The sequence below is a fragment of the Falco naumanni genome, chromosome 1, assembly GCF_017639655.2.
Source record: "Falco naumanni isolate bFalNau1 chromosome 1, bFalNau1.pat, whole genome shotgun sequence".
Classification (NCBI taxonomy): domain Eukaryota; kingdom Metazoa; phylum Chordata; class Aves; order Falconiformes; family Falconidae; genus Falco; species Falco naumanni.
In genome coordinates this window covers 26,848,762-26,865,298 of record NC_054054.1, presented here as the reverse complement: position 1 = coordinate 26,865,298, position 16,537 = coordinate 26,848,762, and the positions used below count along the sequence as shown (strand labels likewise).

Below are 16,537 nucleotides of genomic sequence, written 5' to 3'. Positions count from 1 at the left end.
ACAGAGTAACCAAAAATTTCACAGGAGCTAAGGGCAAAACAAATTTTATATTCTCTTCCTGTTTTAGCAATGAAACACATTCAAACCTCGGAGACATGGGAAAAACTCTGACTCAATTCTGTTCAGGAGTTGTGAAAACCGGAATCATAACTGCAAATGGCAGAAAATAATAACAGGTAAAAAAACCTTGTAAACCACCAGATACTTGGAAGGGAAATTCTGATGGCTAATAAAAATGTAAGCCATCAGGATAATTCCGTGCTGCTCTATTACCCAGCACTCTCACATCATATTCTGGTATTAAGGACAGAACATGCACTCTCACAGAAGTCTAAGCACAGAGCAAACTCTGTAAGCTTAATTCAAAGCTCTGCACACTTCTGAATTATGCATAGGTTCCAACAGCCAAGATTAAGAACCTAAGATTTTTTACAACTGCAGATTAATAGTGTTATTATTTAAGAGATTACAGTAAAAAGTAGTAACCTCTTTGCTCTGTATAAGGTGACTTTTTGCTTTACAACTTGTCTAAGCAAGCAGTAAGTGAGCAGTAAGCTAATGTCTGAGCTTACAGTCAAGGAGTTATTCTGCACTAACTTCCTCAGTGAAAAAGTACTGTATGTACAATGACCTTAAAGCATGGTAATTTAATAGTTTGAAAGTAGAGGACGTTATCTCTCATTTAACATCTGCTAAGTGTGTCCTCATGGGCTTCAGTGGGGATCATTCCAGCGTATTTAGCTTATTTTCCCCTAACTTTTATGTGTAGACAAAAAGGAATGCCTTAACTATCAGACACAAGAATATTAAAAAATCATGACTGTAAGGCACAAGTATTAATAATTTGCTATCGTAAAATTTGTGACTTATCTTGACTACCATGCACCTGTAGGCTTCCTGACCTCATAAATTGTTATCTGTTAATAAACAGTATGAATTAATGTTAATTACTAGTATCAATTAAGAACAGCAGAAACAACTCTTAAAAACAAAAAAGCAAGACATACCTCAAAGATCTGTGCAAGTTGCACTTCTTTATTTGAAAATATGGCATGTATACAGTGAACAGCTTGTTTTGCCTGATGAGGAGTGCCTCTTTTTGCTTTCTGATGCAAAATCGGAATTAGTGTTCTGTGAACATTAAACAAAATACTTCAAAATGCAATTTGCAGTCTACAAAAAATAAAGCTCTTCACCTAAACAAATCTATCCTCACCATCTTATAAATCAAGCATTCCTTTGAAGTCTGATCAGGAAAGATCATAATCATAAAGTGAAAAGCAGGATGGAATTGTATTTAGTAATACTTGTTGAACATCTGACTGTACACATTTAAGCAGAAAAAAGCCCACAGGGAAAAATAAAACATGAAAGAAAATAACGATCAAAATAAGGCTGTTTAGGAAGCCAAATATAAGGTGGAGGGAACCTGACAGGTTCAGCTAGGGTAAACTCCTGGGCTTGTGTCCTGGTTTCAGCTGGGACAGAGTTAGTTTTCTTCGTAGTAGCTAGTACAGTGCTGTGTTTTGGCTCTGATGTGAGAACAATGTTGATAGCACATCGATGGTTTTAGGTGTTGCTGGGTGATATTTATACTAAATCAAGGACTTTTGGGTTTCTTGGGCCCTGCCAGCGAGAGGGTTGGAGGGGCACTGGAAATGGGGAGGGGGCACAGCCAGGACAGCTGACCCAAGCTAGCCAAAGGGATATTCCATACCATACGACGTCATGCCGAGTATATAAACTGGGGGAAGAAGGAGGAAGGGGGGGACATCTGGCATTATGGTGTTTGTCTTCCTGAGGAACCATTACGCGTGATGGAGCCCTACTCTCCTGGGGATGGCTGAACACCTGCCTGCCCATGGGAAGTGGTGAATGAATTCCTTGCTTTGCTCTGCCTGCATGCACAGCTTTTGCTTTACCTATTAAACTGCTCTTATCTCAACCCTTGAGTTTTACATTCCTTTCTGATTCTTCTCCCCATCCCTGTGGGTGTGGGGGGAGTGAGCAAGTGGCTGCGTGGTGCTGGGTTGCCGGCTGGGGTTAAACCATGAGAGCTTGTTATCCAAGCTTGGAAGTGACAGGGCTGAAGAAAATCTATGAAAGCTAGGAATAACAACTAAACATCAATCTGTTTATAGGTCTTTACTTTTTTAACTGTGGGCTTTAATTGCAATGTATACTCAAGTGAACAACTGCTTTGTTCTGAGTTCTTGCATTTGAATCCCCTAAAATCTATCTGCTGATCAGAGTCCATCAAAGGGAAGAGCAAGGCAGAAGCCACTTCAGAGATCAGGTCAAGGTTAGTCAGACTGTTCACTTCCACTCCTGAAAGAGCTTTGGAAGGTGGGCCTGTTCTCTGAGAGGCCATCACCCGAGACACTAACTCATGAGGTTTACCATGCAACTGACCCAACAACTGCCACAAGAAAACAGAATTGCCTAGAAAGCATCTGACGGAAACATCTGAAAAAAATTCCTTGCTTTCTTGAAAGGCTCCGTAACAGTACAGCATTCACTGCATGGATTATTTAGCATCCAGCCTTCATTGACACATTCTACATAATCAAAATCAGGAACAGGAAGTGGAAGAAGAGCTTGCAGGGTTGAAAGAATGAAGTCTCAAACATTTCCCTCAAAAGCCACACAAAACCCAAAACCAAACCAAAGACCCCTAGAAAAATGTTAACAGTATCCTAAAGTAGGATAATGTCTCTTCTCAAACCTGCTAAGATTCCACAAACTGGATTAAATAAGAACCAAAATAGCAAAGAATTCAGTAAAACTTACCATTAAAGTAAGCTTCAACACCTAACCTACAGTTTTTGTAGCATAAGTACATGTACATTAAAGGGCCTTTGCCAAGCACTTGTGCAGTTACAAACCACGCTTCATCACACCCCAACTGACATAAATCTGAAAAAGGTGAAACCTGACATGTTTATACGCACCTTTACCTGCCTACATCTTTGAGCATGGCCAACGTTCCTACCAGACTCTAGAGTCTGGCAGTCCTTGTCCATGAACTGGTGCACAAACCAATTCAATTTCTATACAAGGAAAAACTTGGGCTACTGCTGGTGAACACTTCAAAGGACAGCAGGCAGCCTGCTCACACAAGTGGTTTAAAAGAAACAAAACAAAACAGGTCACTTGAAACAAACTATCTGGCTGATTCTATCAAAGCTTTCATGTATGATAAAGATTTCTGAATATATGAAATTTGGAACATCTACTTGTCCTCGGATGACTTTTTATTTGCATCAGTGTAAACACTGACCTGGTTTTGGTTTTCAGAACTTTAAGCTGACCTGCTTGCAAAACATGCCAAGGGCTAGACCTCCATTTGACAGTTATATTTTTAAGTTATTTGAGACTGTCCATACTTCAGCAGTATCTGGGTAACGTATGAAGCCGGAAGAAATGTCAGCAATACCTGTTCCTTCAACAGAAGATGATACAGAGCAGTGCACAGTCTTGACTAAACTCTCGTAGGGAACTGCAGACAACTGGGATATACTAGGAACCATACTGACAATGGGAATTGCTGGGCTTTTCCTTCTCTTCGCCCTACAAGCATCTTAAAAGGCGTCTCATATGTGAACTTGTAACATTTGTCTTTTGCCCAAAATCTGATTCAAATCCAGAAGAATCACTAAGCTTACATCTTCAATTCACTGAGAATTTAAGGTGTACACTGGTATGCATTTTAGCATGGTAGTATCTGAGAGTGTATTTCAATGCATGAGAACTTGAAACCTATGCTATAACCTGGATTAGTTAGTTACTAACAGGCTAATTTTAAGGTTTTAGATGTTACCCACAAGGTTTTAAATAGTCTGTGAATACTTAGTAGATCACGCAGCTTTAATCAGCAGTTACAGCATGAATTGCATAATGATGACTTAGAGAGAGCCCATTATTCTTTGTTAGAAATTCATGTCTGCTTGGATCTTATTTCCCAACTTGTTTCATAACAAACAGAGCTGTTAACCATTACAGATTATATTTTTGTTCCTTACAAAGATAAAAAAATTGTGTGAAGGACAGGTGTGAGTGGAAATGATGCCAACGAATTAAATCTTCACTGTATCTTTGCTGTTGCTTATTTTGTAACCTGGGAGACATGCTACAAGTTGTTTTTAATGTGTCTATTGTAAGAAGATTTTAAAGAAATACCTAGCATCTTCAACAAATACACAAACATTGCAAGAACACAGAATTTAAAAATGAAGAGACAGAAAGGTAGTGAAGAAATACAAATTATGGAAGAGAAGCTGTTCATATTTACAAGACTATAAAGTAATTTTTTACTTTTGAAAAGTAACATATTGAATAAACTATCAAGAGGCAGAATTCCAGGTATGAAAAACAGCATGTAAAGAAAGGCACTCACGATCTTATCTGTGGCAAGTCTGTTTCTATTTTGTGACCCGTGTTTCTGAAAATCTGTATGGCTGCCTCAGCTACCTTATCATCTTCCATCCTGAGGCACTGCAGCAGAGACTCATAGGTCTCTGCAGAGTGGAACGAGGTAGGATGTGTAAAGGACAGAACCTGTAGATACACATTGAAACAAAAGGTGTATTTGTTCACGGTAAAGGAATCATCAGAAAAACAAAATTATGGCTGTTTATGAGCATTACCTTTAACAAATAGCTACTACATGTTCATATGAGATTATTACATTCAGTAACCGCATTTTGAAGAAGGTGATACAGGCATTTTCAAATAAATTCACCTGTGCTTTGTTCTTCAGGTCCTCCCCTCCTATAAATATTTTATAAGATACTATATTATTTGAATATGTAGAATTATTTATTAAAATGAACTGTTATTCACAAGTATTCATTTATATTCCAATCTACTTAATGCTTTTTTCAACTTAATTTAAATGAATTGAAATCTTAATTTCTCCAGAAGCTACTGTCCCTAGCAGAAAGGGAATCAAGAAGGTCAGTTAAGATGTCTACAAACTGAACATAGATTACTGACCTTTTAATCTAAAGTTAATGAAATATAACACATTCTGTGAAATAGGAGGAATGTGAAAAAGAAACTAAGTGTGCAGAGATTCAAGGCAGGACAAGACAGAACAAAAGGTTATTCCAAAACAAAATTAGATTAAGTGTAGTAAAGTTCAAATAACATAAGGTAGGCAGAACAATGAAAAGTTGTGTGTATTTTGTGTATTCTTTGGATTTCTCTTATCCTGGTTTCTTTGACCAGTTGCCTATTTCTGTGAGTATCAATGTGTAAAATAATGTTCTCAAAGATATCCACATCACAGCAACAAAATCTTCAACCTTTGCAGATTTTTTTCTGAGCTACATTAGCAGACACTACTTCTTTGCATACTTCTGAATAACTATTTCTACCACGTTGCCATTACCAAATTTGGTGTACTATCTCCCCATAAACTCCACCTCGTTCACTGACACTTCTGAAAACTCTCACTTTATGTAACCTTCCCCTCCATTCCCTCCTATTTTTATACTGACCTTTTGTAACATATTGAAAATAAAGTCTCATTAGTGAGCTGCCAAATCCACCACAGAGTTTTCCAGTTATCTCAAATCCTTCTTTCTCCCCCAGCCATTTCTCATCACCACTACATAGCTTGGCTCTTGAGTTTATTGCTTGCTTTCCTTCCAGTATCATACAGGCCCCAAAGAACATGCCTTTCCTAATTTCCTCATTTCTCTTCCTCTCACTTTACCCCTCTGCACCTTCTTGTATATGACTTCCCCAAGCAGAAACCAATTTCTACTTTAATGGGCATATTTCAACCCTTGGCACCCTTTTCAAAACATAGTTCTTCCAAAAAAACATTATTTCATTATTCCTTTCTCAAGTTAAGTATCAATAACCAAACACTTCTATACATTAAGAAAGTAATTAACTAAAAAATAACTACTAAACCCTGCTAATATTAATTCCTTAGTCACACCACTTTTGTCCCTTCTATTACAAACTATAGATGCATAAATGTAGATTACCTTGAGAAGTTCAAGTCCTGCACGAATAGCAGTATCAGGACTTACACCCTCCTCTTCATCATCAGCTGTCCCCTCTATGGATTTATTCATTAGTTTTACTAGTGCACTGAAATAAGAGATACAAAAAGAAAAAAACAAATGAATGGTACAATGTACAATGTTAAAGGCTGGAGATAGGAGCCAGATTATGTGTTTTTGACAACAAATGAAGGGAAAGCAACAGTCCATTGTTGGGGGAGGTGTTGTGGTGTTTAGTTCTTGTTTGTTTGGGGGGGGGGGGGTGTTAATCAAGCTATTTCATTATTCATTTTCCTTCTGACTTAGCTTTCTGCAAAATTAATTTTTCAGGAAAAAACAAAACCAAAACAAACACACCCCCACCCCGCCATGTTGGCAGCAGAGATCAACACATAGTTGCATGAGTTTCAGAATGTAATTAGGTTGCCAGACAAGTCTCAAAAGAAATCCAAACATTCTCTTGCACAATCCCACAAAAGTTAATTAATTCAACTACTATATGGAAGACTGTGTTGCAGTTAACTATGTGAAAATAATGATCATAAGTTTCACCTTAAGCCCCACAAATAGCAGTTTCACTGGGAACAATATTTTTAAAATCATTTGCAGATAGCACTGCAAAGAAGTATCAAAAAACCTGTGCATTCTCTACACTGCTGGAAATGAAGACATCTACATAAATATATTTTTTAAAAAAGAAGCACATTTAGTGCTAGGACAGACTAATCTAAATCCCAAGAAAACACTTCTTCTTTGGTCATTTAAGTAATCTTTATAATTATTCCTGAGTTAGTATGATCTTTCAAACTTACCTAATGGCTTCTGAGTCAATATGTACAGGGGCAATTCTTTCCAAAAGAAATTTGACCATTTCCAGAAAAGGATTTGTTGGCTGCTTAGGATTTGCAAGTTTCCGGGCTATCTCTCTCTACAAGAATGTTAGATACAAACAAGAATTATACTCATATTACTGACTACTTAAGCATGTTGAATAAGCTAAATTTAGCTACTTCTTTTAACCACAGAGATTGTCTACCTAATCAGTGAGACATATTTTAAGGGGGGCTGTTTTTATCTCAAAATCTTTCTTTATCACATTATATTGAAAGTAGACATATTTTACCAAAGTATTTAAATGTAAGATGCATTTAGGTTTCTAATGAGAGTTCTTCAGAGCTTCTTCAGGCCAGATTCAAAAAGAACGAAGGGAGAGCTAAGTGCAACATAGACAGAACTGAAGTATCTACATTGACAAGAATAATTTATAAATCTGTAGGTAACCATTTTGTATATGTGAGATTTCATAAGCAATAATGAAAAAATTGCATGAAAAACTGTACCACTGCAGATGTGCAGAAGCACAACACTACTTTGGCTACAACAGATGTTCAGAGCTTATATACTTTCCTATGAATGTTTTGGATCCAAAAGTATCTGGTTTACCCCTCTGAACGCCCCAAATGTCATGAACATTACATTCATCTGCTAACCCAGCAAAAGGTGGATAAGAAGATATTTTTTGTTTGGAACAGACTATCTCTAAAAATTTCTCAAAACAAACGACTTCTTGACCTTCCTTCTCCTAAACGGTTGGGTGCTGCAGACCCTACAAACTAGGAAATTGTTCTGTTATGCTGAATTGTCCTCATGAAGAGGGCAGAAACCTTCTCCTTGATATTGCATCACTGCATTCCCAAAGTGCAAAATTTACTAGTTTAGGAGACATACTCTCTACATCAAGTGGTTAGGAACTAAGTCTGAAGGTCCCTTTCCTAGGCAATTTCATGCAGTGCCATCAGACAATACCCAAGAAGCCTGTTTGTTGATGCTCTCTATTGTGATTTCTGTCAATGAAATTGCTTACTTTATTTTGGGACCATAATGAAGAAAAAAAAATCTGTGATTACTGGCACAATGTGTAAGTCTCTGGAAAAGTCTGAATTGATATTAAGATGCATATTTTCATCAAAGAGGTTAAATGGATGAGAGAAAGGCTGATCTCAAAATAACATTCTGGGAAGAAAAATTGGCTGCTGATACTCAGAAGACATTTGATCAGTGTCAGAAGGCAGTTTAGGAACCTTACTGTAAGAGAGACTTGAAATAAAATACTAAAAAATATGTATTAGTCTTTTAGACTTTTACGCTTGATGTTCTTAATCTCAGGAAGGAATAAAGCTAATGCTTTCTTAGGAAGCAGGATGACGATCATAAATTATATTTTCCATAATCACGACAGATTAACCAAAAAGTCATTTTATGAAAATTGGAAATATATAATAACCATATTTAGGTATCAAATGAGACCATTAACTCCAAATAACTGTTCTAAGCACAAATATTTAAGGTATAAAAGCTTGGTTTTCCATTTCCTTACCACACAGACATCTGCTTGTTTACAAGAACACGTAGGGCTAATTAACAGTTCAAGCTGAGACCGAAGTTTCTCATCATCACCTAGAACTTGATTGAATTTCTTCACAAAATCTTGTGCTTTTCCAGGATCAGGAAGATTTTCTGTACGATTAAACACAATTTAACATAAGATAAGTTTGCCTCTTCAGTATGCCATAATTCACAAAGACACAATTTCCAGGAATGCTGTAATAACTGTTTATAGAACTTACTAACACTTACTTGCTATGGTCATCAGCTTTCCAAACATGGCAGCACTGTTTGCTTCTGACTGAGGACAACAGCAAAAACAAACAAATCAGCCATATCTCCTTTATAAAATATACCTTTAAGCTGATCTGTAAGTTCTTCTGCAGCACTACATTCTACTCTGTAATCTTACGTTTTCTGGTTTTGTTTTAAGAATAAACACTAGAACAGTGTAACAGTATCATTAGCAGCTTATACACACAGGAAAAGGGGGAAAAAATCTTGCAATATCAAAGAACTGCAAAAATTCACTAATTCACACAATTTATCAAAATCAATTGTTGGGAAAAGGCCTCAAAAAAAAACCCCAAACAATTCTCCCAAGCCCACTGCAACACCAAAACCCCAAAGCAATGCCATTCTAAGTTTCTGCTATTTTGAAGATATGCTTGTAAGTTAAATCTAGTATAGATACTTAAAAACTTTTGTTTTCAAACAAACAAGAAATCATTGCTTTCATGTTACAATATATTCCATTCTCAAAATAAGTTCTAAAATGAGAAACAAAATAGGCCTGTCAAAATTAAATAAAAACCTTAGAATTTTAAGTATTTTTTCCAAATTTATTGACCAGTACTATAAAATAATGGTAAACATAAGGAGGCCATATAAACCTTTAAGCATTACTGAAAAGCAACTTTACCTAATGAGAATGGAACATTGTCTACATATGGAAATCAACAGTATAATAAAGTCATACTGAACAAATAATATAGAATTAAAAACACCCAGTAAATTAGTCTAACAGGTCCACTGGATAAAGTATTAATATTTTCAAAACCGTACAGTGGGCTGCTTATGCAAGTCTAGTAATTCTCGTACGTGACTCCTTAGCATGTTCTGGCACTTCCACATCTCATTCAGTGCTCTGCAAAAGTGCAAAACCAGAAAAGAAAAGCTCACCATTTTGTTCATGACAAGAACATGTTGGATGTATTAGTAAACAAGATTGTTTATCTATTTGTCTTAAAATACATTTATTATTTTTGATAATACAATCAAATGTCAATACAAATGGCTAGATACAATCAAAACCTACCAAATATTAGAAATACCAATTCCAAACAATGTGGAACCTGTTTTTTCTTTTTATAGAATATCACCTCTCTTACTATTCTACTTGGAACAATTTCACATATGCAGGACAGCCAGAACATGTCTTATCTTGAAAATAACATTTTCAAAATAGAACAGGCCACTATCAACCAGAATTTAGTTATAGGTGTCTTCGTCGTGGACCTTAATATAGAGCAAACCTATAAGTCATTCCTAGCACATTTTTAACTCTGCATTGTTATCACTGGATAAAAACGAACGGATAAAACCACTCTTCTCAAATATCAAGGAACGTCTTTGTCTAATGGATGTGTAGAGTTTGCATATACAAAGGGAAACGTTTTGAAACACTACTTGCAAATGATGCCAAGCATCAATTACTTGTATTTTTATTGAAATCCTGATAGTACAAGTTAGACAATATAGATGTTGGAAGCCAAGTATTTGCTGAATGCAAACTATACTCACTTGACAGCATTTGGATCCAAGCTAGCATACAAATAGTACAAACACTTCATTCGCTCTTCTGTTTCCAAATTGTGTGGAACAAGATACTGAGCAAAGATTTTCTCTACCAGTAATCTGCAGGAAAAGAATAGATAAAAGCTGTACGGTTCCAAAAGTGGTGATACTTTTCAGACAAGCTGAAAGAACAAGAAATACTGGAAGTCACTGGAACTAGATTTTTCAGCAGAGAAGAAAAAAGTAGTGGTCTTTGATAGAAAGATTAGCAAGAACTGCTTCTTGAGAGCTTTTCCATGTCCTTTCATTTTCACCTCTAAGGGAGTAAAATTGCTTTATTTGTCACCATCCAAATGATCTTTTTTCTTTAGGCTCTGAGAATCTCCCTTTGTTTACTCTCATAGATAACAGAAAGGGATACAGAGAGTAAGAAGCCCAAATAAAGAAGAAAGGATACAAGAATATACCTCGAGGAAGAGAAAAAGTAAAATCTGAAGTATCCTCAAAGGAAAGGTCAAGATAAAACTGCACTACTTCAGAAAAAAGCAAAACATTTGAAACTACTCAGTCATCTAATACAGAAGCTAAAAGTCAGCACTAAAAAGATGCAGACAAAGGAACACCAAAACATACAACAAAAGCAGCAAAAGGAAAACTAAGTGAGAGCAAACCAAACCAGCAAAAATATTGTCCAATTATCTTTTTTAAAAAACAGCAATACATTAAGTTTTATGTAAAATACAAAACCAGAACTAAAAAGATGACTGTACAGTTCATCTATTTATAGCTCCCCCCAAATGAAAGAACATTCAGGCATTAATTTAATCCATAGCAATGAGAGCTGTGCACAATGTTCAGCTATACAATTTACTATTTATGGACAAATATTTTGTGTGTTTCAATTCACAGATTTTGTCACTATGATTCCTAGTAAGTACTCTGTGAGTGCCTTGTACAAAGACCATAGAAGGCAGCACAGGTAAAACACACCTTATTTATGCTCAAAGAAAATTCCAAGAGACATGATGTCAAGGCAGAGACATAAAAGGATGATCATGAATATGGATACAACTACCTCAAGGCATCCTGTTAGTACTGAAGAAAAGTTCACTTTCTCCCTTTAAACATGTATTTTATTTCTGGTGACTCCAAAAACTATATTGCTTGGGGAACAGGATCTTCAGATCTCAGGTGACTCCATCTCTGTTTAACATACTAGGAGACTGGAGGCATCACATCTGTCTTACTAATTTACGAACATTGCTCTAGCCCATGTCTCTACTACACATACAGGTTCTAGAAAAGCTGTCAATACAAATGGCGAGACTGTATCATGCCTTCCCTGGTCCACATCAGTTACAAATAGGGAATACCTCTGGGACACGTATTTCTCCTGTGAGAAAAGTCACTGGCTAGCTTAACAGTGGGTAACAGGGCAGTGTTTAAGGTTTGGTTATTTTATTTCATTCCCTATGCATTTGTTGTAAAAAAAAAAGCAGCCCAGAGTATGCAGGTGACCAGCAGTTCTTATGACTAGAAGCTCTCAGCCTTGAGTAGACACGCACATCAATAGTCAAGTAACATCAAAAACATCAAGTGACTGAGTGAGATGTGTTGAGAAAGTTTGTTCTATTCCACTTCATGCCTGAATACTGTGTGATACCGCACTACTACCTGTTTGAAAGAACTGATGTTATCCCATGCACACAATAGAAAATACTCCAAGGCTCAGTCAGCTATTCACTGTTCCTATTTATCCTCCTCCCTCACCATGGAATGAAAACAGGCCAGAGCTGGCTAATTGTGAACTATGCTTGTGTGTTTAAAGGATTGAATAGACTCTGTCTTAAAAGATCAAGGAGACTTGAGGAAAACAAAGAATTAATAGTGAGAGTTGAAAACTATCTTCCAGAAGCTTGGCCAAAATACTTTTCTCTAAGCCACATGCTATTTCAAAAATTAAAGGGGCTGAGTGACAAAACAGGAAAGACAGACAACAGTGGAAGCACCCCTGATATCTCTCCAACTTTTGTTCTACCTAAACAGTCCATTTCTACACAGCATACCAAAAAGAGATGTCTGTGCATATACTGTGGTGCAGTACATGCACATTGCTCATATATAATGGATTTTAACATGCCAGTCTCTGGAAAGTAGTAAAGGCAAACAAGAAATGGGTAAATGCAAAATTTGACAATTTCTTTCTATGCAGTACTCAGTTACTGACAATCTACTATCACCACAGATTAGTTCCATCAAACAGAATAAATACGTGAACACATAATGTAACCATCTTGAATATCTTATTACATGTCTTAATGATTATTAATTAAATATATCATACTTAAACCCACAAATACAGTATGTCATATAACAGCTTTCTCAAGATAAGCATGTATTTTCAGATTTTCTCTTATCGCTATACAACTAAAATTAGGAAGGCTTAGGTTGACTCACTTGTCATCAATGCTATTTTGATAATATATGTGCAAAAGTTTATCCTTTATCCAGCTCACTTTCTCTGCAGCATCTTTTCCAGCCTCGGCATGAAGACAATACTTCTTGTATAGCTGGGCAAGACCCATCATAGCTTCTTTTCTTACTCGCCACTTGAGGAGGAAGAAAGGAAAAGGAGGTGGGGAAGTGGTTTTGGTAAATAAATATCAAATATACACAAAATACAGTAAAGAAGTAGAAAGACAAGTGAAAGAAATAGCCACATTCCAACCGCCTATGTTTAGACACTTTGAAAGCTGAAAAATGCTGTTCAGATCCTTTAAATGGAATTTGTAAGGGTTTTTTCCCCTGTACTATGCAGATTAAGTATTGTTTGTGTCTCTGTGCTGAGCTAAGAAAATATGGGAGCTAGTCAGTATAAAAAGAAAAGTCAAGTACAGCTTAACACTTACGCCTGAATAAGCGCCTTCTTGAGCCAGGATTTGGAAGACTTACCTATTTGGAGACAGACACCAACTAGCAGTGGCAGCCTTCTTTCTCCCCACAGCATTACACTATCTTACAGCAACCTTGTCTAGCAATGGGAGAGCTGGAGCTTAGGCCTAGCTAAACCTGCTAGGGCTTGAACCTGGGCCACTTTCCAGGACAGTGGAAGAGGCCCTTTATGCTAAATCCTCGAAGTAATTGCTGTAAGACTCCAGGGATTCAGAAAAAAGCCAGACTACAACATCCACAGACGGGGGAGTTCCCGGTTTCTAATCCTTGCTTTCTGTGGTCACTACTGTATCCCCTCATGTAAACAGGACATGCCATTTAAACACTTTAAGACAAGATCCATAAACTCTCCTACACTGACTTGTGGGAGGAATCATACCAGAACAGGCCAAGGAATAATTTAGAGAGAACAGTGTCTCCCTCTGAATGATTTACACAGACAGCCTCAGAAGAAACTTGTATTCCCTCACCATTTAAAAGAAATGCATGAAATTCAAACTGAAATAATTTCTTCAAGAACACACTATATGCCAATTTTGGCCTTGAATTCCAAGCACTAAAACCGCTCAAATAATTTCACCCTATAGAGCATAAATGTAGATACTATTATTCACAAGGCACATAACTTCTTCAATCTAGTTAAACTAAGGACTTGTTTTAATAACACTGAGATATTGCACATTTAGTCTCTTAATTTTATTGAGTGACTTCCTTTTCTTGAAACAGAAGAAAAATCTAAAAGATAGTATGGCTTATGTCAGCACAACAGCCTCAGACACCACTAGCTGTTTGAGTAATTTGTATCAAGAAGATTAAAAAAAAAGATATTGTATTTTGTTACATATTCTTAAATATTAAAACCCACAAGTAACAGGTCAAGATAGTAATGACTTTGACAGTATATAATGTTTTCACAAAAGAAAAAATGTTCATATAAACAGATGTTATTGTTTTACGTCTCTACAGGAATTTGTTGACACAATTTAAAGAAAAGAGGTCTGAAAAAGAAACATTTTTAGAAAAATGTATTAGTATTTTTCTGTGTTCAGATATACACCTCCAATGCAAGTGATAGCTTCATCAGATCTCCTACATGAGACAGGAAGGATGGCAAAACTATTGTCAGAAGACAACAGAGAATGATTGCCACAAATGATTGTAGAAAATTTAAGCCTAAAATGGAAGCAGAGTACTTAACAATGGGTTACAAGGAAAGGAGGTTTGGACTGCCAATAGATTTCCGATCACTGAAACTGCTGTAGAGTATAGAGGTCAGAGCATGCAGAAAGGCAGTTTCAGGCAGAAGATGGGAGGCACTGGACAGAATCCCTTACAGAAGGCTTTGATACTCTATGAAGGCAAGTCACTGAACAGGCGATACAGGTAGGAAAAAAACCCAAACCCCAAGATTTTTTTAAAAAAAAAAAAAAAAAAAAAAAAAAAAGAGAGAGTAAGGTGCTACTGAGAATTAAACCTCAAAGAGCATACAGTCAGGTAAAAGATGAAGGCAAATGAAAATAAAGGGGAATGTAATGAACAGTTTCAAAGGGAGCCGATCAATAAGCACAGCTAACAGAGGTACTATCCTGATTTAATTAACAAAAGAATTTAGATGGTCTTGGCTTCCTTGGTTAGCTAGCTTTATAATTAAACTTCTTCAGTGAAGATTACTGGGCTGAGTTAAAAAAAAAACACAAAACTGTTAGTGAAAGTTCAAGACAATCCCTTACCTGTTGGAATAGCTAACCTATTCCATAGAGCTAAGAATATTAACATCTTAAAATTTTTCTCCTTCACATAGAAAAAGCCACAATGGTTTTTACTACACACAGAGGAGGTGTTAAAACTAACAGCTGCAGAAAAATGCATAAAGAGAAACAGAACATGGGACTCTGTTCCTATGGCTCCTCATTCTATAGTTTTTGACTTCAAAGTCTGTTCTCACGAAGGGACTAAGTCTCTAGACCACAAAAGCTGCTGGGAGAAATAGGAGCAGAAGTCAGCTGTCAAAGCTCTCCTCTAACTTTTCAGATTCTTAAGGTTACTCCAATATAAAGGAAAAGTACCTGAACCATTTTTAGAAGCTTTAAATAAATAAATAAATAAATCTTTTAGATTTTTTTTAAATGTCTACTGAAACGAATTATTCTGAGAAGTGAAGACACTGGAAAGACTCTAGAGACAGTGCTCCAATGAAAAATTCCTCACCACAACTCTTACCAAAGACTGGATTCCAGTTTTTGGGGAGCGTTTTTTCCCAGACTTACTTTTTCAACTGGACCAGTAAAAATGGATTTGAAAACAACAGGTGGTGGTGAGGTTTGTTTGGGGTTGGTTTTTTTTTGTTTTTTAATAGCTGTAATCATTGTATAAATGCCTATACAGTTAAGAGTTAGCTAAGGATTTTTTTAAAACAAGTAGCACTGTCTTTTAACCAAGAAATTTTATCCTAGAAAAGTCATCAGGCCATCTTTACTAATACTGTATGAATTAGAATATGGTCAGGAGAAAAAACGTATCACATAAATGGCGTAACAGCATTATTTAAATTTTCACATTGTTAAAGAAACAAGACAGAACTGAAAAGACAGATCAGTGTGTTTAAACAATCCGCATTTTACTTCATCCTATTCCTGTTGGACAAGTATCCTTTTTATAATAATATGTATATTCATTTGACAGATGATGACAGACTTGAAAAGAATTAGATGTAGTCAAATGGATGAACGATCATTTTAGAGTTTGCAGTAGATTTATCCAACAGAAACCTGGCTACAAGGGGTAAATACAGTCAGCAGAAGATAATTATTCTTTTGCTTTAAAGAACTCTATTAAAATAGGTATAATGCACTATGTCTGGAACTGAAAAATCCTACACAGTAAACATAAAAGGCAATTACATGAATTACATGGGCACATCAATGCAACTCTCCCAAATGGGAGAAAAAACGTTAAAAAAAAACCAAACAAAAAAACACCAAACCAAACTGCAAGTTTACATGTCCTTGATATTCAGTTTATAACATTAATTCTATTTACAAAGACACGCTATATTGTTAAGGTCTACTTCAAATGCTAAGTTGTTGTTGTCATCATTTCTAGTCAAACCTCTATCTCCACTTCTCCTGACGATGTATTTTCATTAAAGCTCTCTCCAGAGATTTTTATAAGAACAATATCATCTAGAGGTGAAGTTATTCTTCACTGATGAGTGCCTGAAAAGGCACCTAACCTTGAAATGCAATCATCAAACCTAAGACTGGTGTGAAATCACTGAGTCAAACACATTAGGAACATTAAGAAACACCACACTGGGTTTAAGGCTGTATGAACTGAAAATCCCTAGCTCCCTAGAAATGAGTATTACAACTGTACAACTGACTGCC

General features: G+C 36.2%; 1 protein-coding gene across 3 annotated transcripts in view; it reads right to left on the bottom strand.

The window, feature by feature from the left end:
- Nucleotides 1-16,537, bottom strand: part of PDS5A (PDS5 cohesin associated factor A) — an 85,353-nt gene that overhangs the window by 20,801 nt on the left and 48,015 nt on the right. For all 3 annotated transcript variants that reach the window (XM_040587087.1, XM_040587104.1, XM_040587093.1), the window contains exons 12-20: nucleotides 12,657-12,808; nucleotides 10,206-10,319; nucleotides 9,468-9,549; nucleotides 8,655-8,703; nucleotides 8,395-8,534; nucleotides 6,830-6,945; nucleotides 6,000-6,105; nucleotides 4,397-4,557; nucleotides 1,008-1,131 (exon numbers count right to left, since the gene is read on the bottom strand). In XM_040587087.1, the coding sequence (XP_040443021.1) occupies nucleotides 1,008-1,131; nucleotides 4,397-4,557; nucleotides 6,000-6,105; nucleotides 6,830-6,945; nucleotides 8,395-8,534; nucleotides 8,655-8,703; nucleotides 9,468-9,549; nucleotides 10,206-10,319; nucleotides 12,657-12,808 (1,044 nt within the window). The remainder of the gene's footprint in view (nucleotides 1-1,007; nucleotides 1,132-4,396; nucleotides 4,558-5,999; nucleotides 6,106-6,829; nucleotides 6,946-8,394; nucleotides 8,535-8,654; nucleotides 8,704-9,467; nucleotides 9,550-10,205; nucleotides 10,320-12,656; nucleotides 12,809-16,537) is intronic.